Source organism: Cygnus olor, chromosome 2 (assembly GCF_009769625.2).
Source record: "Cygnus olor isolate bCygOlo1 chromosome 2, bCygOlo1.pri.v2, whole genome shotgun sequence".
Taxonomy (NCBI): domain Eukaryota; kingdom Metazoa; phylum Chordata; class Aves; order Anseriformes; family Anatidae; genus Cygnus; species Cygnus olor.
In genome coordinates, this window is record NC_049170.1 from 6,105,602 (window position 1) to 6,127,247 (window position 21,646).

The following is a 21,646-nucleotide window of genomic DNA, read 5'->3' on the forward strand; positions in this document are numbered from 1 at the left end:
GAATGAGTATATACATTCTATAATGGCATAATTATTTTTGTTAAATATTTTCAGAAGGAAACAACTTCTTGAAGAATGTTAGTGTTTTTAATGAAATGTCCTTTGTCTCCACATGATTTTTTTTTGTTGTTGTTTTGTCTCACATTCTGTCAGCAAGGTAAGGCCTTATTACAATGTGTATTTAAAACATATTAACTGCATATTTATCTTACACTGTACATAATTTTTTTATATTACCAAACATTCATTCATATTCCCTGGCTATATTATCTTCTGTTGTCTTTCTAACCAAAGAGGCAGATCCTGCTGTCCTATGAATTGTCAGTGGACTCCATTAATGATCCTCTTCGAAGACAGAGGTTAATGAGTGCAGCCACTGTTATTACAGATAATTTGCGTAAGTCTCAGAGTTCTCTAATTCTTCAACTCTAATTCTTCAGTTTTTTCAGCAGTGCTTGAGTAACTTGACCTAAGAGATCAAAATGTCACAAACAATCTGCATTGTGTAGAAGTCACTAGGGGAAATCATGCTGTAGTCAAAAATGAATTTCAATAAAATAAATATTCTCATACCTCACATAACTCTAACTGTAACTTGAAATTACCAAAGGTCATTCACATCTGATCAATAAAGTCACTGGGGTCTGTGGATGAGGGGAGAGCAATGTTGTCATTTATCTTGACTTTAGCAAGACTTTCTGCAGTATTTCGTGTCTCTGTTGGGATGTTAAGGTCTTCATGAGTGGGCAGCCAGCTGATCAATGAACTGGTTGGATTCTTGGGCTTTTAGAATCTGGTGGATGTGTTGCATTATACCTTGGGTCAGGTAACAAAGGGAGTACCTCAGGGTTGTATCCTAGGATCCTTTTTGTCCTTTCATCATCATCAGTGATCAATGACAGTTGAGTGTTTACTCTTAAAATTTGTGGATGACACCAGATTGAGGGGGATCAGTTGATGCACTGGGGGTAAGAGCTGGACAGACTGGAGGAATGGGCCAGCAGGAACCTTATAAAAATTCAACCAGAGCAAACTTTTGCATAAATGCAAGAACCTCTTGAACAATATAGGCTGGGAGCTGGCTGACTGGGAAGAAGCTTTGCAGAAAAGGTACTTGGGGTCCTTTTTGGAAGTGAGCTGAGCATGAGCTCAGCAGCGATGGCTGATAGCATCCTGGACTATATTAAAAGGAGCATAGCCAGGAGACTGAGAAAAGCAATTATTACCCTTAATTAAACACTTGTTAGCCAACATACTGCGCCCAGTTTTGGTCCCCTCCCATACAAGAAATACACTGATGAGCTAGCCTGAGTTCAGCAGAATGCCACCAAGACAGCCAGGGGCTGGAATACTTACTCTGCTCTGGGCTAGTTCAGCCTGGAGGTGAGAAGGTTTTGAGGGTTTTGGATATCAGTCTTCGACTATGTGGGACAATGTTTCCAAGAAGATAGAGGTGGGCTCTTCAGAGTGGTGCACAGTAGGAAGACAAGACACAACAGACATACTTTGAAAGAAAAGAGCTTCAAACTAAGGACAAGCTTTCACCATGAAGACAGTCAGACTTTGACCTCATAGCTGAGCAGGGGGTTGGACCAAGATTTGGGAGAAAACTTTCTTCATTTTATCCTGGATTTTGTTTTTCAATGCATGCTGCATCTGTGACTGTGCAGGTACAACTGACAGAAAAGATAGTCTGGGTAATAAACATATGAAGAGGTGGGTAATATCACCTGTTTCTGTAATTACACAATTTGTTGATGATGATCTTTAAATGGCCTGTGACTAGTTTGTGTAGAATGAATGAAACAATTTTTTTCTATCATGCTATTCTGCAAGTTTGATTTTTTTTCTCAATCTTTTCTATGATTGATTGTCTTTTTCTTCATAAAATGAAATTCCACTTAATATTACTAATGTCACTTTCTTTTTTTTGTCATTTAGAATTGCAGGAGTCAAAGCTGAAATTCCCTTTAATTTGGAAACGTTTTGCTCAAAAGTATCTAATATGGAATTGTAGCCCATTCTGGAGATTAGTCAAAGAGAAGGTGAAATTGGTAATTTTGGATCCATTTGTTGATCTCATAATCATGATTTGCATTATAGTGAATACTTTTTTCATGGCTCTGGAGCACCCTGACATGACATCCCTTTTCAAAGACATGATTTATATAAGTGACAAGGTAAGTTAGTACTACCGTAGAGTGAATATGGAGGTATTGCCCCAGACTGACTGGGTCAGCCTCGTAAGACGTATTTTTTCTGTGACTTTATAGTGAATTTCTTTTTCCTTTTCCCAGGTCTTCACCCTGATTTTTGCAGCAGAAATGATCTTGAAAATCATCGCTCTAGATCCTTACTACTACTTTCAGCAAAAATGGAATATTTTTGATAGTGTAGTTGTTATGGTTGGCTTAATAAGTTTTAATGCAAATCTGTCATTTTTCAGGCTGGTAATCATTTCTTTATTCTCTTTTTAAAAGTGCCCATATTGTATAGATTTGTAAAAACATTACAGTGAAATACCCTCAAATTATTTTACTGGTGAATCTGTTAAATCTCTTTGTAAGTGAATAGTAAGCCAACATGGATCTTAAATTAGAATGAATATTAAATGAACATTAAAAAATACATTTAATATGTTTATTATACTGTGTATATTGGATACTACAAATCCTCTGGTGCAGTGCTCCCCCTCAGAGATTAGACTTTGCAGAAAGTTCATCAGTGTTCTGTTTGGTCTATACAATGGCACTGATCAAATACGTTTCAGATCTTCAGTCAGGAAAATATATTATCCGAGAGAGTTTTCATGTGCTTAAAGATAGCAAAGGTTCCTTCCCTACATAACTTTTCCTTTTGGGTTGAGAATTGTAAAATAGTGTGGCTTTCCTAGAGGCTTAGGTGTAGAAGTAGGATTTCCACCTTCTTGGGTAAAAGGACTTTCTCTCAGATATCTATGCATAATGTCACTTTTTTCTATACCCTTGCAGTGTATTCAGAATTATATATGCTAAATTTACCAATTATTTTTAATATTCTTCCTAGCTTTTCAGAGTCATCACACCTGGAAAGTCAGTTGATTTCTGTTTCTTCTTTTGTATTGTAACTGAGTTTAACAGCTCAGAATTCTAATTTGACTTTAAAAGTCCCTTTTAATCATGAGGGTGCATAGTATATATCCCATCCATTTTTCCAAGTCTGTTGTGTGAAACAGAAAAAATTCTTTCCATTGTGATTTGATTATACTTGATGTAGCCCAAAATGCAGTCATTTCATAAACCTCGTCCAAGTACCTATTAGCTATCTGATTATTACTTTTAGTAGCTGTAGTACTGTGAGTAATACAAATGAACTTACGCATGCTGTTATTTAACATGGTATGAACAATTTGAAAGCTTGCCTGAGCAGTTCTCCATCCTCAGCAGTATTAACCATTTGAAGCACAGTACTTTTGGATTAGAACAGATAAAAACCTTTATTTGGGGGACAAATTATGATGGTCTTATTGGATATGGTCTTTACGGAAGTAAAGATAGCATGATAAATGCAAGATATCTTTTTGTGTGTGTGTGTGGTGTGCTATCTGTGAAGTGTTCTGCTAATCATTGTTCTCTTGTGTTTTGCTTGCAGCTCAGGATCTTCAAATTGGCAAAGATTTGGCCAGCCTTAAATACTCTTATGAAAATAATTCTAAACTCAGTTGGTGCTCTGGGTAACCTCACTCTGGTTTTGATTATCACTGTATTTATTTTTGCTGTAGTAGGAAAGCAGGTTTTGGGAAAATGCTATGAGGCTAACTTCTTAAAAATAAATATAGACCATAATTTACGCTGGCATATGAAGGATTTTTGTCATTCATTCCTGGTCATATTCCGAATATTATGTGGAGAATGGATTGAAACCATGTGGGAATGTATGGAAGTGGCTGGAGAAGGTCTCTGTCTTCTCATTTTCCTGCTAGTCCTGGTGATAGGAAACTTAGTGGTGAGTTTCAAGCTATTTTTCAGTTTCTACTGAATGCATTCAGTTACATTGGCATCTTTTTTTCCCTGAGACAAACATAATTCAAAGAGTATTCACATTATTCTATTTTCTGGATGTTAGTTAACATATTTTTTTTGTTTCTTTTTTTTCTTTTTTCTTTTTTTTCTTTTCTTTTCTTTTTTTTTTTCTGTCTTTGTCACACAAGAGGTAGCCAATAATTAAAATACACAAAATTACTAATTCTACCACAGTATGGAATTGCAGCACTTTCAATAATTTGGTGATAATTTGCTTTCTTCATCTATTGTGTCGCTGGGATCAAATAATCAAACTGCTTTTAATGCTTACCAATTTATCCTTACAGTATCAAAAGCCTACAGTACCCAGGTTTTCTAGTCTGCGTGATTTATACTCATTCTAACATATGTTGTGAGCTAGTTTATTCTTCCTGCCTGCCTATCTTGCACAAATACTTTTCTCTCAACTTTTCACAATCTTCTGTCCTTAAGAAGCATTGTTGGATTTTGTTTACAATAGCTGCAAATATATCAAACGCATTAAGTACAGGATTTGTTAGACAATGCAATAAAATTTCATAAAAGACTGGGGTAAGTCCTCAAGAAACTACCTAGTCTGTTTCTATATTCCAATAAAGGATGAGTTATGCCTTAGTCCTGTTTTTAAAAGTCTCACTAATGCAATCTTTTTGTTGTTCTTACCCCAGAATGTTTTTCTGCAAAGCACAGCCTTGTTCAACAATTTAACATTGTTTGAAAATATTACATTTTCTTTTGCCTGCAGTAATCACATTTTTTCCCCCTTATCTTTCTTCCCCAAAACCTCAAACTTTCTGGAAAATTCAGCATTTTCGTATACTCACCCTCACCCCCAAGTAGATGCTTTGGTAAAATACTCTATTACCATGAGCAGTCAATTAATTATTGGAGGAATAAATCTTCTTATGCTTGGTTTATTGGTCTATACCAGATCTCTTTTGATTGTGTTACTATTAAAATTAATTTTTGCCCGCTGTTTTCAATCAATCTACCTCCTTGTACATTATGGATATCAGAACATATGAAAATATATTTTATATACCCCACATACAGACTTCCTTCCTTTTTCTCCTGTCTTTCCTTCCAGAAGAAGCCATAACATACACAATTAATTTCCTATTATAATAGTAAATAATATAATTGCAGTGGTTGATGAAAGAGAGAGTGAGAGTTTTAATCTAAGGAAGGTTTGCTGAAATGTTATTTTTCTCTGTTAGAAGCAGCAGTGTCTTCAACTTACTTTATCTACTTTAAGGTGCTCAACCTATTTATTGCCTTGCTGCTGAGTTCGTTCAGTACCGACTCCTCAATGGGACAAGAGGAAGCTGAAAAACAGACTAAATGTCAGATTGCCATTGCACGGATTCACAAAGGCCTTCAGTCTGTGAAAGAGAGAATTTTGGATAAATGTGGCAAAATAATGAAAAGAAACCTCAAAACAACAGCCAAAAAGAATTCTTTGGTGAAAACTTCTACCAAAGACCTAGAAGAAAATAGCTATGCCATGACAGATGTCACAAAGGATATAGACAACAGTTTTTTTGACATTGGGTATTACAATACTGAAGAGAGTTATTCAGTAACAAGGAAATACGAAGAATTTTCAACTTATCATAGTACCTGCGTTCCCATTGCAGTAGCAGAGGCTTACACCGATGAAGGTGGTGATAATCAGAGTTTGTACACAGAAATGGAATACAGAAAACGGGTAAGAAATGCTAATGTTGAAAATTTATTGTAACTTTCACCTGCAAATTGTCTTGAAGATTCAACAGTAAATGTTACCCACAACCAAATGTGTGAACAGCAAGCTCAGATGTAGCAGCAGGCTGTGATTACTATACTGTACCTAGATTAGCTTGTTAATAATTGTATTTTATGAACGTCTGTTGTGGTATGACTGTGAAACTGATATGCTTTAAATCTATGAGAACAGGTATTTGGGCTCAAAATGCAGTTACCTAGCATTATGCCAAGGCCAAAATGTCAAAAGCAGTTGCTGGTTTTGGTTGGATTGTCGTATGGTCAGTGTCTAGCTGGAATAGTGGAATGCATTTCCTAGGCTTTTGGTTGCAAGAGGAGGTATTGTCAGTGGATATCTCTGGACAAATTCTCAAAGAAGCAGAAATTGCTGATCACTTTAGAATCACTAGTGGCTATTTGAAATATGTTTTGAGTTGGATAATGTATTATGTTATGAGTTATGTATTGCCTGGATTTTGTTTTGGCAAAAGGACTGAGAGCTGATAGGGATCACTTAGCAATTCTGCATGGAACCAGAGACTGTTGGGGTGCAGCTGCTGAGGCTGAGTCGGTTCATCAGAACTTAGTATGTTGGCTGCAGGAATCCACCAGTAGGATAAATGTATACCTTGAGAAATGATACATGTCCGCAGGATAACCACAGCTCCAAAGTGTTTGACATTGAGGAAGAAAGTCTTATTTTATATGCCTTTTATCATTTAATTCTCTATAACAAGACAGACATGCTAAGTTTTGTGGATGCTTTAGATTCTGTTAAATAATTTTAACTTTCAGAATGACTCTCAGGATGAAAAAGGTAGAACATCAATTGTTTTGCATTATTTCACTCAGGGAGACAGATTAAAACGTAGAGAGCAGTGCCAGAGTTCAAGCAGCTTCAGTCAGATTTCTGGGACTTCAGAAACTCTAAGTTGCTTTTCGGAAATGCACCAAAAGAAAGGACAAAATGAGGTATTCATAACTTTTGTCATCTTGTGGAATATGCTAGAGATGAAAGTTGTCACAGTGGTTCTCTTATTCAGAGATGACAGGACAAGTAGTTTCCAAACAGTAACAAGTATAATTCATGCAGAAGATGGTGCATCTCTATCTAAAATACTAGTTTAAAACATGGGGGTTTGTGTCTCATGAACAGCTGTGGCTACCAGTGTAACTTACTATATTATTTTCTACAAAATAATTGAACAGAAATTAAACAAGGAACACATTTTCTTTAAACTTATCTGATACGTACTCTTCAGTTTTATGGATAATTGTGTGCCATCATCCATGGATGCAAAAATTTGTTATCTAGAAATGGTTCCCCCAAAAAAACATAGTTCTGGTGCAGAAACTTTAGCTTATTCTAATGCAGTGCAGTTCCACATAAAAAAAAAAAGGTCATGGCTTGCTTCCAGACAATTAAATGGAAGTTCAGTAATGTTGGATCACTTGTATATATTTACATATATATATATATATATATATTCTTTATTTGGATCAGAGGGGAGTTTCATTTATTTGGAAAATGGTGACTTTATTAAGGAAAAACAAATCAATTCTCTTCTTTGCCTTTCTTTTGTGCAGAGATTTGATGTTGGTAGCTATTCTGAAGCCAGCACTGTGGATCCAGTTGCTCGTATGGACATGTTTTCCCAGCCTCAAAAATCACACCTACCTAAGCCCTGTTTTGCAGAAAGTAAGAATATTTTATTTATCACAGTGACACCAAATGAACAAAGGTATCTGTTTAGAACATTTCCAAATTGACAGATACTGTTTGCCTGAGACACTTATTTGTACACATAAAAACTCACATAAATGTACCTGATGCCAACACACAACTGAGGCATGACTGGGATGCCTGAACACAGGCATTTAGTACCATGTGAAATGTCTGAGAGTACCCACAGCAACTGCATGGGGATGGCAGAAATGACACAGGAACTGTAGGATATCCCAAAGGGCCTACAACGAATCTAAACATCTGTGTTTTGACAGCAAAATGACATCTTTGGGGTGTGATTCAGTCTTATATTGAGACACCAGACTGTAGGTATTTGTGTATGAGTGATGGCATTTAAACACCTCTGAAGGGGTAGCTGGAGGTCACCCAGGATATTCATCTTGGTACCTGGTATCTGAAGAGCACGTCAGCTGAGTTTTTCTGAGCTCCCAGTACAGTGGGTGAATATCCAGTCAATACAACTAATGGAATTCAGAAGACTGTACAGCTCATCCCAGGGTGGACGCCTACATCTGATTGCCTGAACTGCTCCAGAGACTACATTGACTCTGATGTTTCAATCCTGTTGACTTTAGAGATGAATGAAGAAGGGTGTTTTTGGAGCAAAATAGTGAACAGAATGTAGTTGTAACACCTCTGTAATGCAATCAAGTGAAATAATCAGTAGAAATAATAATTTACTAAACCACTAGTGAGGTAATATCTTTTTTTTCAAATCAAAAAGAATAAATGCAGAGGATAAAATAAGATTTTTTTTTTTTAATATAGAATTGATAACATTTTAGATGAAACCCTTGCAGAGGGGCTTGTCTGCACAAAAGCTTCTCTACTTTTTCCATGTATGAGATGTTCTATTAAAAGAGATTACTGCTCTCTACAAATTCTGTCTTTTCTTTGGCTTTAGAACTTTTCAGCAACAATGAACATTCATTGTCCTACACTTTCTGTGGCTCCATATTTTCCATGAAACCAATATACTGTTCTTTTTCTTTTCAGGTTGTGTCGAATGTTCTCCGTGTTGTGCAGTGGATATCACCAATTTTCCAGGCAGCACTTGGTGGAAATTTAGAAAAACCTGCTACAAAATTGTCAAACATAGCTGGTTTGAAAATTTTATCATTTTTATGATAATATTGAGCAGTGCAGCACTGGTAAATTTAATTTAATTTCTCAAACTTTGAATGAATGGTTGTCAGTAAAGGAAAGGAATCCTATTATTTCATTTATTTCTTCTTCTATTCTAGATGAGAGTATAATAAATGTATGGTTTGGTAGTTACAAGGTTCTCCTGCGTTTGTCTAAGATACTTAAATGTATGGAATCATATTCTTATTCGCAGTTCTTTATGGAACTACTGGTGTGCTTAACTGGGAGGCTAAACCAGGGGCTGAGATTACTTATGAAAGCTTAAAAAATGGTTTACCTCCAAAGTTGTAAAGCAGACTAACTGCTCAATAAAACATTAGATTCAAAATCATCCACATATTAAGATGATCAGAAATTAAAAGTGAAGATGGCTGTAAACTGATAAGCTGACCTAATGTTTAATTGCTAATCTGATTATGTCTGTGCCTACTGAAGAATAAGGTAATTTTTATTTGATTTGAAAACATACTCACTAAGTTTACTGAAAGCAGTTTACTGAAGTGAGAAAGGAAAGTGAGTTATTATTTAATGTACTGTAGGACCTAAGTTGAACACGAAAAAATTTGGTATCGAGATGCAAAATAACAAAACAATAATTATTTATTTTAATCAAAGACTTCTTGTGGTGTTGAGAACTTTAATGTTCCTAAATTCTGATGTCTTCTTGCAAAAGGGGACTTGCCCACTTTCTGCTAATTTATAAAGTTGTTTCTTGATAAGGAATTTGCTGAACTAGCTAGAATGAAGAGATATCGTATCTTCAGGCATGTCTGGGGTTTGGAAGTAAATTAAGTAAGATGGTGGTCATAGAAAGAATGCATAGAAAAGTACATGGTAAGTGCTGAGAGCAAGGAAAAAGTTAGCGATGAGAAGTTTTAAAGAGCATCACTCCTAATGAGCGGGTAGTTTGACTAATGGATGGAGGTGAAAGAGTGAAACGAATGAGGTTAATTATCAAACTTGCTCAGAAAAAAAATAGAAAATAGTAAATAGGATAATGTACATGAATGCTGAGAGTTCTCAATTACCTACAGTCAAGTTAGCAGTCCTGTGGACACAGTGACAGTTGCTGTGTAGATTTTTCTCCTAGTCATAGTAAAATTGGACCACTGTAGGGAGAAGCCACATTGGATACTCATCAGATGACATTTTAAAGAAGGGTAAAACATAAATAAGCCAAAGTATGTGATTTTCAACCCACTTGAAAATGAGAGTGTAGTTATTTTACAATTTAGGTTTTTACTTATAAGTATAAAACTAAGTAGGTGTTGCCAATATTATAACATGAAATGCTTATAATAAACCAAACTGTATGTTCTTGTGCAATATAAAAATAATTTACCATAAAACTACTGAACAGTTTTAAACTGAAAATTTCTGAAATTCCAGGCATTTGAAGATATTAACCTCGAAAAGAGAAAAACAGTTAAAATGCTCCTAGAGTATGCTGATAAAATATTTACTTACATCTTTTTTATGGAGATGCTTCTGAAATGGATAGCTTATGGTTTGTACAGCTATTTCACAAATAGCTGGTGTTTGCTCGACTTCATCATTGTATGTGTAAGTATTATACTCAACTTGTCTTATAATTTGAATTTTGATATTTTCTGTCTTAAAAACTACATGTGAAATTGGATTATGATTAAACACAAGTGTAAAAGACAGATTCCAAAACTGAAAAGAATTGCAATCAAAAGTGACTGTAGGACAAATTTAAATGGAAATTGTACGTAATAATTAGAAGTTACTTAAAAAAATTTAAAAAATCCCACATTTATCAAGTATTATTGTTGTTGAGGACCATATTGGTACACACCTTTTCAGCATATAGCAAGAGTGTAATTAGCAATCAGAAATGAAATTAAGGGAAGTTAATTAGATATGATAGAAAAATGTGAAGGTGCTGGCAGCTCCAGCATTTAGAAACATATTTATTCTGAATCCCAACAAATTTAAATAATGCATTCTTGCCATATAAGAACAAAATATTTTTTGTCAACAATACACCTGGAAGATACTGAAGTTAAATAGTTTGAAATAAGAACATCTAAATAATTGGCTTCCGAGAACATCAAAGTAGCTGTTTGATAAGCTCTCTGAATATTTAGCATTGAAAGTTGTGAATACTAAGAAATTTCATCAGAAAAATCAATACTATGACTATTTAAAAAGAATATAAAGCAATTACTCTAGCAATTACAGATCTGTAATTTTCATGGCAATGCTGACCAAAACAGGGGAAAACATGAAAATGTCAAATGGCTAGACAATAAGATAAAAAATTTTAATAGGAGGGAAGAGGCAAATTATGAACTGGGGCAGGGGGGAACCCTAGTTATTGAAAGAATTTTTCAGTTCATTTTCTGTCTTATGAAGATCTAAAATCAAGACTGGATGTCTTTTAAAAAATATTTTTTTCTAAAATACTATCTTAAGTTATAGTAATAATGGGGAATTACTGGATACGCTTCTAAGAATAATTGTAAAGAAAATGAGAATAATTTATCTGAATAATTCTTTCAAGCCTTCTTAGTGTATGACATAGTTACCAACAGTTACCAATTTGGTTGTTGTACTGGTATTTTGAAGTATTATATGAACTGATTTTGGAAAAAAAAATGGAATGAAAGAATACCATTATTTGAAAATGTCAGAAAAGAATGAGGTAAAATTCTATCATAATAGCTTTGAGTGTATATTTTTTGCATTTGAATTACTGGTCAAGGATGTTATCACAGTAAGTCTGTGATTGTCTACTGAAACAAATAAAATAACCTTTTTATTTTATGCCAGTTAATAATCTCAGTTTCAATTCAATTAACACAGCTTTCATTTGTTTCCTGGGGACTAAAATCTGTTTCCCAAGACAAATCACTTTGTTCCCATGGGAGTGCCCTGAAATCTCTCAGGACGCTGAGAGCGCTGAGACCTCTTCGAGCTTTGTCAAGATTTGAAGGGATAAAGGTAAGGATATTGGGAGTGGTGTGTATATTTTGTAATAGCTGCTTTTGAAAAAATAAGAACTTGACTGGACATGACCCTGAGCAACTTGATCTAGGTTGGAGCAGCTGATCTGTGTTTCTAGTGTATTATGTATTTCTAGTAAATATTATACAAGGCCGTGATAAAAGGCTTGGAACTTTCTCATAGTGATAGCAATAAAACATTTCTACAGTGGTTATTGCATGAGGTTCATTTTGATCTGGAGGGTAAGCTGGTATTCTCTTACAAAACTCTTCCAAGATAAACAAGGATTATTTATCATGTTGTAGTATATGCAGATTGTTCTCCTATACTTGCTTTTTAGAGTCCATAGCTACCACAGACTTTTTTTTTTTTTTTATGTATTTGATTTACTCAAGGATAATTCTGGCTGCCATCTGTTTTACTTCCTCAGAATGACAAGATAGATACCACAGAATTACATACTAAGACAAGCTTGATGTTGGGCTGAAGGCTGGCTTTAAATGTCATCTGCTAGTTTTTATATGGATGAGAATCTGCAATAGACAGAGAAAAAAAAATAATTGTTTTTTGTTGTTGTTGTTGTTTGTTTGTTTGTTTGAGAATATGTTCTATTGAATGCGAAAAAATCATTCTTTTCATCCATTTTATTTATTTAAGGTTGTTGTGAATGCGCTCTTGGGAGCTGTCCCCTCAATCCTGAACGTTTTACTCGTCTGTGTTGTCTTCTGGCTCCTGTTTAACATTATAGGAGTAAAACTACTCGGAAAAAAGTTTTGGAAATGCACACTGAAGACAGGAAATATCAGTGAAATTAAAAACAAAACTGACTGTTTAAAAAATAATGGAACATGGGTGAATAATGCTGTAAACTTTGATCACGTTGGAATGGGATACTTGGCTCTTCTTGAAGTGGTAAGTTCTCTAAGAACATGCTCAGTTTCAATTTCTTCAAGGAAAGAGCAGCCCAACCACAGGATGCTACTGCACTTCTGTTTATCTCACTGAAATTGGGGATTTTTTAAGCTTAAATAAATATTTTTCATATCTATGAGCTGCTCAGTTCCTCATAAAGAACACTTTAGTGTGTGCATCTTTGTGTTAAAATCAAGCACACTGTTTCATGGCTTTTTGATTTTGTTTCAATTTTGATAAGCAAACTAAGCCTGAAACAGTCTGATTGTTATTGGATTTAAATTAGTCTCATTTTCTTTAGACTAAAAGTTAGTCCCACACTGGGTAAGAGAGAAGGAGCACGGTGGTGCTGCTTATATTGTCTGTTATTATATAAGTCATGAAGAGTACGGATGCCAATTTACTGATCTTCCCAGTACCACAACAAAGGAGACAGAAGCACTTTTTAAAGTGGTTGTTATCCTCATGTCGTGTCTAGATTAAGTTCTTTGCCCTACATCCTCCACAGCCTTCTAGAATTCTGCAGAATGGCTAAAAATTGCAGGAAATAATCATTTGCTGTTCATCTTACACTTGTTTTCTTCCTTTTTGGATATATTTGCTAATTAAACTGAAACTTTTGCTGTTTTCCAAGAAGTACAGAATTTACAAAAAGCTCAACTTAGAGTGAACTGTAAAAGACGTTTCACAGGATGCACACCCAGTTTTTCTTTTGAAGGACATTATATTATTTTTTTTCTTTTACTAAACTCCAATGAATCATACAGCCAAGCAGATCTTTAGAACATTTTTATAGTACTCTGCTCACTTTTCCTCAGCAGTTAACATATTCATACTTGTTCTACCAAAAATTTGAAGTTATTTTATTTTAATGAGAATAAAATTAATTATGCAATTATTTTTAGGCAACTTTTAAAGGCTGGATGGACATTATGTATGCAGCAGTGGATTCACGTGAGGTACGTTGCTAAAATGAAATTAACTTATTTTTCCTTTCCTTCTTTACCTTTTTATACATACAATTGACTTTTTCAACTTTGTTTGCATTATCGAGTCCAGAAATACATGCAGATGAATGCTTCAAGCTATGTAATGAAACAATAATCCTGAGAATACCAAATGCCTGAAACTTAGATGAAAGAAAATTGGTCAAAATAGTGATGCCACAGAAAAGCCAGCCTACTTTATCAAGAATGCAAGGGCAAGATGTTCAAGTTTTACACAAGTCTTTTTCTGGAAATAGAATTGAGAAAGTCTTGGAAGGATTATGCCTCTGAAGCAAATTTCCTTTTTTTAAAAATGTATACAGTAGCGTTAAAAAGCATGCATGTTTAGCAGGTATTTCTAGAGGTTTCTTCCCTATGTTTGATATTCTTACTATTTCTTCCCCATTTCTGTGTGCTGTTTCTCACTCTTACTAGTACAGTATGATTTAACTTTTTACATGTTTAATTTAGTTGCCTTTTCCTTATTCATGCAAACACTAATTGTGAAGTGGCTGCTAATTTCCTTGTAGGGCTGTTCATAGTGAGCTGGTATTTTAAAAATGCTTCTTGTCTGGGATAGCATTCAGGAGGATGGCAATTCACCAAATTGTTTTAGCCTGAGTTGTTTTTCTCATCTAGGCATTCAGAGTATTCCTTCTGATTGGAACTAATTATCTATTATTTAAGAGTAAGAATTTTTGCTAGAGCAAGGTTTATGCATCTTTATTTGTAATTATCTTTACATACAGTCACAAGACAGAACAAGACAATTGTTCTACTTCTACATGTAAATAAAGTTTTAAATATGCATAGATAATCTATTGATCCTGACAATAAAAAGGTTGGTTGTTATAAATTTTGGAAATGACAAAGCTGTTACTATCTAGTTTTTACTAATATTGTTTTCCTGTTTGGATTTTTTTTTTTTTTTAACAGATAGATGAGCAGCCAAGCTTTGAAGCATTTTTACCCATGTACTTTTTTTTTGTGATTTTTATTATTTTTGGATCTTTCTTCATGCTGAACCTTTTCATTGGAGTGGTGATCAGCAATTTTAACAAACAAAGGAAAAAGATAAGTACTGTATGAACTAATTTAGGGACTCTTGTAATCCTGATTTGATTAACTGTATGTTTGTTTGACATCTAGATATCTAACATTTTCAGATAACTATTTGACTGGAGAAATTTAAAATAAAATTTAGTCTTGTGTTTCAGGTTTTTAAAATAGGATTCTTGCTGCTAGCTCATGCTTAGGCATTGTTTGGTAATTTTCCTTCATTTAGTAATTTACCTGTAAATCCTGTTTACATGACAGGTCCTTCTGTTTGCTCTAAGTGGAAGGATGGGGAGAAGGGAGTAGATAGTTTTAGAGAAGTCAAAAAAAGTGTTATATACACTTTGCTACAGCAGACTGGAATTCTTTTTTTCTGCTTTGAGGATTAATTTTGGAGAACAGAATAACTCTTTTTGCTGAGAGTAAACACCTAACAAATGTGGTAAGGATAGTCAAAACCCGTGACTGCTAACGGGAGAAGTAGCCACTGCTTTCCTGGTAAAGAAACTTGAAAAGGTCTTCTTAATCAGAACTTCTTCTAAATTAGCTACATTTTAAAAATCTGGTCTTCAATAAAGTACTCTACAGATTAATTTACTGGGGGTTTTAAAAAATTCTGTGGTGAGATCCATGCCATAGTCCCAGAAATAAGACAGCTATTTGTTAAAGTCCATGAAACATTGATTGCTTGCTCTCCTCATAGTTCCTCGATTACCTATTATTTTTATTCAGTAAGAAATTGAAGGAAAAATCTTGGAATGGAAAACACACCCAGAGAAAAGAAACAGTCAACCTTCCCAGGTATACTTCAGCTTCTTTGTGCCAGAAGATAATACAAAGCATCTGGAGCCTTATTTATTATCAATAAATATGTTGACCAAGTTCAATCGAGGTTTAATCAGTCCCTGATTCATTTAGGGACTGAATGTGCCCAGAATATTAAGAGCAACTGAGTCAATTAATCTACTTGGATGTCTTAAAACCACTAAGCATTTTGCTCATTAAAAATATACCGCAAAAGCATACTGACAGGAAGTTTACAAGTTCAAGGTGCATGTTTGGAAAACAGAATCTCCATAGGATCAATTTAGTTATTTCCATAGGCTGACTTACACACAAAGTGTGAAAGAAGTACTGCCTTAGGTAGAGATAGATTAAAAAAAAATAAAATAAGGTGCACAAGAAATTTTTCAGCTCTCTGCACCAGAATCACTTGAGGTGATTCTCCACCTCTATTCTGATCTCATGAGACTCCCCCCCCGGAATGCTGTGTTCAGCTCTGGGGCCCCAGCACCAGAAGGACAGGGATCTATTAGAGCGAATCCAGAGGAGGCCACAAAGATGATCAGAGGCTGGAGCACCTCTGCTATGGAGCCAGGCTGAGGGAGTTGGGGTTGTTCAGCCTGGAGGGGAGAAGGCTTCGGGGAGACCTCACAGCGGCCTGCCAGGGCCTAAAGGGGGCTGCAGGAGAGCTGGGGAGGGACTCCTGGTCTGGGGGTGTAGGGATAGGACAAGGAGTAATGACTTTAAACTAAAGAGGGTTAGATTTAGATTAGATATTAGGAAGAGATTCTTCACTAGATTGAAGTGAGGCCCTGTCCCAGGCTGCCCAGAGGAGCTGTGGCTGCCCCATCCCTCGCAGTGCCCAAGGCCAGGCTGGATGGGGCTGGGGGCAGCCTGGGCTGGTGGGAGGGGTCCCTGCCCATGGCAGGGGGTCAGGATTAGATGGGCTATGAGGGCCCTTCCAACCCAATCCATTCTGTGATTTTATGGTTCTATGAATTTACATTGAATTTTCAGAGATTTTGCTGGAGTGATTGGAAGTGCACATGCCCTACAAAACATTGTTACAGATTTGTTTTATAAAATGCTAATCATTCAATGATTTTATGATGGCTTCTCCTGGATACTTGGTTCAAAGTGATTGGTAGGTAGTACAGATGGCATAGATGGTACTAGGAAAAGTACCAGAAATTTGCAATAAAGAAAATCCCATAGAACTTGGTCCCAAAGTGCTTACTCATAATCCTCCATTGACTTTCTAGCCCAGCCACATGCTCTTTTCCTACCTTTCCCAAAAATATAAATGAAAAGTATTTTAATTATTGATGAGTCTTAGGTCATTGTTAAAATACGAAATAGATTTATAAAAACATCAGAAAGGCTCTTACAGTTGAGGAATCTGATTCAGGAATACTGAGTGGACTAGATTTTCACAATCAAACCTTGATCATTTTTTTTCAGTATACCTTTTCAAAGAACAAGGAGAAATAATGAAGAAACATTTTTTTTTTCTGTGTTGTCTTAAATTCCATTTAGAACAGTTGTAATTCACTTTTTTATATGTAGATAAACTTGCTGGTATTTATTTAGTTGACTGTTTAAATGTCTACTGAACAATAGTAATTTTTCCCTTTACTTAGGTGGAAAAGATCTATTTTTAACTGAGGAACAGAAAAAGTACTATAATGCCCTAAAAAAACTTGGATCCAAGAAACCTCAAAAACCCATCCCAAGACCACTGGTGAGGCCATCGTAAATAGAATATGGTATCAAATATAAAGATGGTGACCATATTTAATCCAAGCAACCAGGCATCTGGAAATAAACTTACGAGTTAGAGATGATCATCGTCCTCATTCCATATAGATATTCCATAATCTTCCTTACAGATTACTCTTTTTTTTTTTTTTTTTTAATTCCATCTAATGCAGTCTTTCCTTGTGGGTATTAATGTAAGGCAATTTACAGCCTATTTATTCATATGTACAGAGTATTTATAAAAGTTTAATATTAAAAGTATTTGCTATTCATACCATAATCTTGGTTGCTTACATTGCATGATATTGCTTCTGCAACTAGATGGGATTATTGCAGGAGAATAAGTAAGGAGTAGTACATGCTACTCATTATTTACTTTTAAATCATTTTACTCTTTAATTCCTCTAGTTTCTTACTTTAATTCCAGTCGAGTTCATATGTTAACTATTCAGTGTTTTTCTTGCTTATGACTTTTTAATTTGAATTGCTTACACTAAAATGTCTGCTTCAATAAGTATTACTATAAAAAGAGCAATCACAAAGTACTCCAAATATTTTCCTGCTGAATAATTTTTTTCTAAAGAAACGTAGTTGCACGATACCTGAAAATACTTGGCCAAGTACTGAGTGTTTTCCTCGAATGTCTAAAGAAAACACCTAAAAATGCTTCTGGTACCTTATTATTAAGCTTATATTCTCTTAAATTCCCTTTCTAAGCAAAATTTACAGATTAACATTTGATTGTTGCCTGGGTCTTAGAAGTAGCATTAATCAGTTCTCTCTCTCCACAGAATATGTTCCAAGGATGTCTCTTTGATATAGTATCACACAAAGCATTTGACATTAGTGTCGTGACTCTCATCTGTCTAAATATGGTTGTCATGATGGCAGAAAATGACAATAAAGCCGTCAAGAATGTTCTTAAAAATATCAACTATTTTTTTGTGGCAGTATTTACTGGGGAATGTGTCATAAAAATACTAGCCCTGCGACATTATTTCTTCACCAGTGGCTGGAACATATTTGATTTAGTTGTTGTGATCCTCTCACTAGCTAGTAAGTATCATCTGCTAATAATTTGTCTTACCAGTACTAAACCAAATTTCAGTATGAAGTTACCACTGACATGTATCTGACAAACAAACTCCATATCCAGTGTACTTTTTCAAACCATATTCTAAGTGGTTACTTCTAAAATGTTATATGTTGTTTTCCGTTATATTTTTCCAGATATATATTAAAAGATAAATGGATAGTTTCCTTTCATCTTTCTTCTCCTTTCCTTTCTCTATCCTTCCTCTTACTCTTCCTTCCTTTAAAAAGTATGAGTTTTATTTAAGCAATTTACAGAATAGCAATTTAATGCAGCAACATCTTTTCTAAGTTATTATACTTAAACAGTGCTCTTCATAATGTTTTTATACTTTTGATTTGCAAGTAACCACATTAACTGTCATTTTCACAGTAAAAGTAAATCCAGGTTAAAATACATTTGTATGAAAAATGGGAAACTTCTATCTCCTTTTCCAGGACTTTCTTTTAAGAAGCCAGATCACAAGGGCTGATTAAGAAAGTTCAGGAAAGTTGAGTTGCTCAGCACCATTATAAGTCTACGTGACTATTTGTGGTTGTGGAAAATCTTATTAGAACCTGCTTAGTTTTTGTTGTTGTTGTTCTTTTTTTAAATAAGACTAGGTGTTTGTCATTTTCTCAGAAGAGTCATGTATAAGTTTAAGATTCTTGTGGAGTTTATTTGGTCTGTTTGGTCTGTCAGGATTAGGTTTTATCACAGAAAAAAGAAGGAGACATGAAAGAGTTCTCTGCTTTGTCCCTAATCACAATACCCCTTTGCTATCCTGTGACATCCAGAAGAATGCAGATTCCTAGGTCTTCTGTTTGTAATCGTACATTACTTCTGAGTTCCTGATGGTGACAGTAGGGTCGCAGAATGAGGTGTGATGGAAGACTAATAGTGAAGACAATTTTCCTTTATTTTAGTTTTGATCTTCTCTGATCTCATTCAAATACAAAGCATTAATGAAAGTCTTAATGTTTAGCATGTGGCCTGGGCCAACAGCTAGGCGATGAGCCCCAGGACAGGAGCTGAATAGATTAAAAAGGATTTTTTAAAAGTACTTCAGCAATGCATAACTTCATGCACTAAATTACAGAAATCTGGGAGGATGCAGTTTCCATACTATACATAAGCTCAGTACCTCTGTAAAGATATCTAAAGATATTACAATTTGTTTTGTTTTTCCTAAGCTCTTTCATAAGCAATTGCAGTATTGATGATAATGTTTTTATGGAAAGTGATAATATGTGATAATATGATCAGTGATAAGTGATAATATGATCAGTGATAAGTGATAATATGATCAGTGATAATGTTGATTACTTTCAACACCTGAAGCACAGAATATAACAAAGTGAACATAAATATGGAATTTCATTGATGTGGCTTGACAACATTTTGGTTTCTTTTTCTTTTCAAAGCTATTGGACTTGCTGAAGGCTTTTCAAGCTTCTTCTCTCCCACGCTTCTAAGAATTTTTCGTTTGGCACGAATTGGACGAATCCTGAGACTGATTCGAAAAGCTAGAGGAATTCGAACTCTTCTTTTTGCATTATTGATGTCTCTTCCTGCTCTGTTCAACATTGGTCTTTTGCTTTTCCTGGTTATGTTCATTTATGCTATTGTGGGCATGACAAACTTTGCCTGTCTTGGCTGGGAAGATGGAATTGATAACCTTTTCAACTTTCAAACTTTTGAAAGTAGCATACTCTGTCTCTTCCAAGTTATAACATCAGCTGGCTGGGATGGTCTTTTGAGTCCTCTGATAAAAGAACCTGCATCATGTGCTCCCAACTTAAATATAACAGATAAGGACAGCAATAGTTGCAGAAATAAGGTTGTTGGTATCACATTTTTTGTAAGCTATGTCATTATATCATTTCTCATTGTTGTAAATATGTACATAGCTGTCATTTTAGAGAACTTCAGTGTCGCCACTGAAGAAAGTGCAGATCCGCTTTGTGAGGATGACTTTGATATGTTTTATGAAACCTGGGCAAATTTCGATCCTCAGGCAACACAGTTTATTGAATATTCTGCTCTTTCAGACTTTGCAGATGCACTGGCCGAACCTTTACGCGTTCCAAAGCCAAATACAATTCAGCTCATATCGATGGACCTCCCTATAGTGAGTGGAGATAAGATCCACTGCTTGGATATCTTACTTGCTTTCACTAAAAGGGTCTTAGGAGAATCTGGGGATTTGGATAGTCTGGAATTACAGATGGAAGAAAAATTTATGGCTGCCAATCCATCAAAAGTTTCCTACAAGCCAATTACTACAACCCTTAAAAGAAAACAAGAGGAGGTGTCAGCTCTTGTTATTCAAAGGGCCTTCAGGAGGCATTTGATGCAGCGTTCTTTGAGACACGAATCTTTCTTATGCCAGTTACCATTGTAACAGTGCTGTCTTTGAAGAAGGGACACATGAGAAGGAAGGTCTTATTGCATCAATGCTTAATGGAAATTACGGTAGGAAGATAGACAAATCACAAACTACATCTTCCATATCTCTCCCTTTATTTTATGATAATATTGCTGAAACAGATAGTGATAATGTGGACACATAGCCCAGGGTGCAGCGTTTTTATTAAACCAATAAGAATTATTTTGAAATGGAGAAAGTCTTCAAATGCTAGTAATTGGATGAAGAAAATATCCTTAATTTACAGTAGGTATAGTATCCTTTAGGTATTGTGATTGTTCAGTTTTGCAAATGCTCCTTAAAGTAAGTAGAATTTGCACAACTATGTAATAAATATTAGAGGAAAATCAAACGGTGGATTTTTTTTCCTCAGCTACTGGAGTTAGTGTGTTAATTTTTACTTCTGTCATTTTTGTATTACTTCATATTTCTGTTATTATGGGAGAAATCTTACAAGATCAGTTGTAATTTTAACATGATTAATAGGCACACAAGGCTGTAGAACAATGTGTCTTCAGAAATAAAGCCTGGTACGAAAAATTGGTTATTGTGGGAAAATGAAATAATTACTGCATTTTCTGTGAAGGAGCTCACTTAGGACACTTAAATATAATCAGCCACTAATTTCTAGATTGCCTGAGACCATCTTTCTCCTAATTCCTTTGGGAGTATTCATTTACACTTATGAATTTTTGAGTTATCTTTACCTGTGCACCTAAACAGATTTAGGAAATCATCCTCAGGTGACTATGCTTGAAAGTTATATATAACTTGTTCTTTGTATTCCGTCATCTATGTCATTGATAAAGATGTTGAAGAGCACCAGTCCCAAGACCGACCCCTGAGGGACACCACTTATGACCAGCCTCCACCCAGACATAGAACCATTGACCACAACCCTTTGACTGTGACCAGCCAACCAATTCTTTATCCACCTAACAGTCCATCCTTCAGATCCATACCTCTCCAATTTAGAGAGAAGAATGTGGTGAGAGAACATATCAA

At 35.1% G+C, this 21,646-nt stretch overlaps 1 protein-coding gene across 1 annotated transcript in view; it reads left to right on the plus strand.

Moving 5' to 3' along the window:
• Positions 1-21,236, plus strand: part of LOC121065861 (sodium channel protein type 5 subunit alpha-like) — a 45,927-nt gene extending 24,691 nt beyond the window's left edge. The window contains 17 exon segments of the mRNA XM_040548980.1: positions 295-397; positions 1,942-2,180; positions 2,298-2,450; positions 3,631-3,984; positions 5,296-5,748; positions 6,636-6,755; positions 7,371-7,482; positions 8,527-8,681; positions 10,066-10,239; positions 11,506-11,643; positions 12,304-12,558; positions 13,464-13,517; positions 14,481-14,622; positions 17,024-17,124; positions 17,933-18,197; positions 19,638-20,599; positions 20,601-21,236. Coding sequence (XP_040404914.1) covers positions 295-397; positions 1,942-2,180; positions 2,298-2,450; positions 3,631-3,984; positions 5,296-5,748; positions 6,636-6,755; positions 7,371-7,482; positions 8,527-8,681; positions 10,066-10,239; positions 11,506-11,643; positions 12,304-12,558; positions 13,464-13,517; positions 14,481-14,622; positions 17,024-17,124; positions 17,933-18,197; positions 19,638-20,599; positions 20,601-20,786 — 3,966 coding nt within the window. The 3' untranslated portion in view covers positions 20,787-21,236.
• Positions 21,237-21,646: the final 410 nt, after the last annotated feature.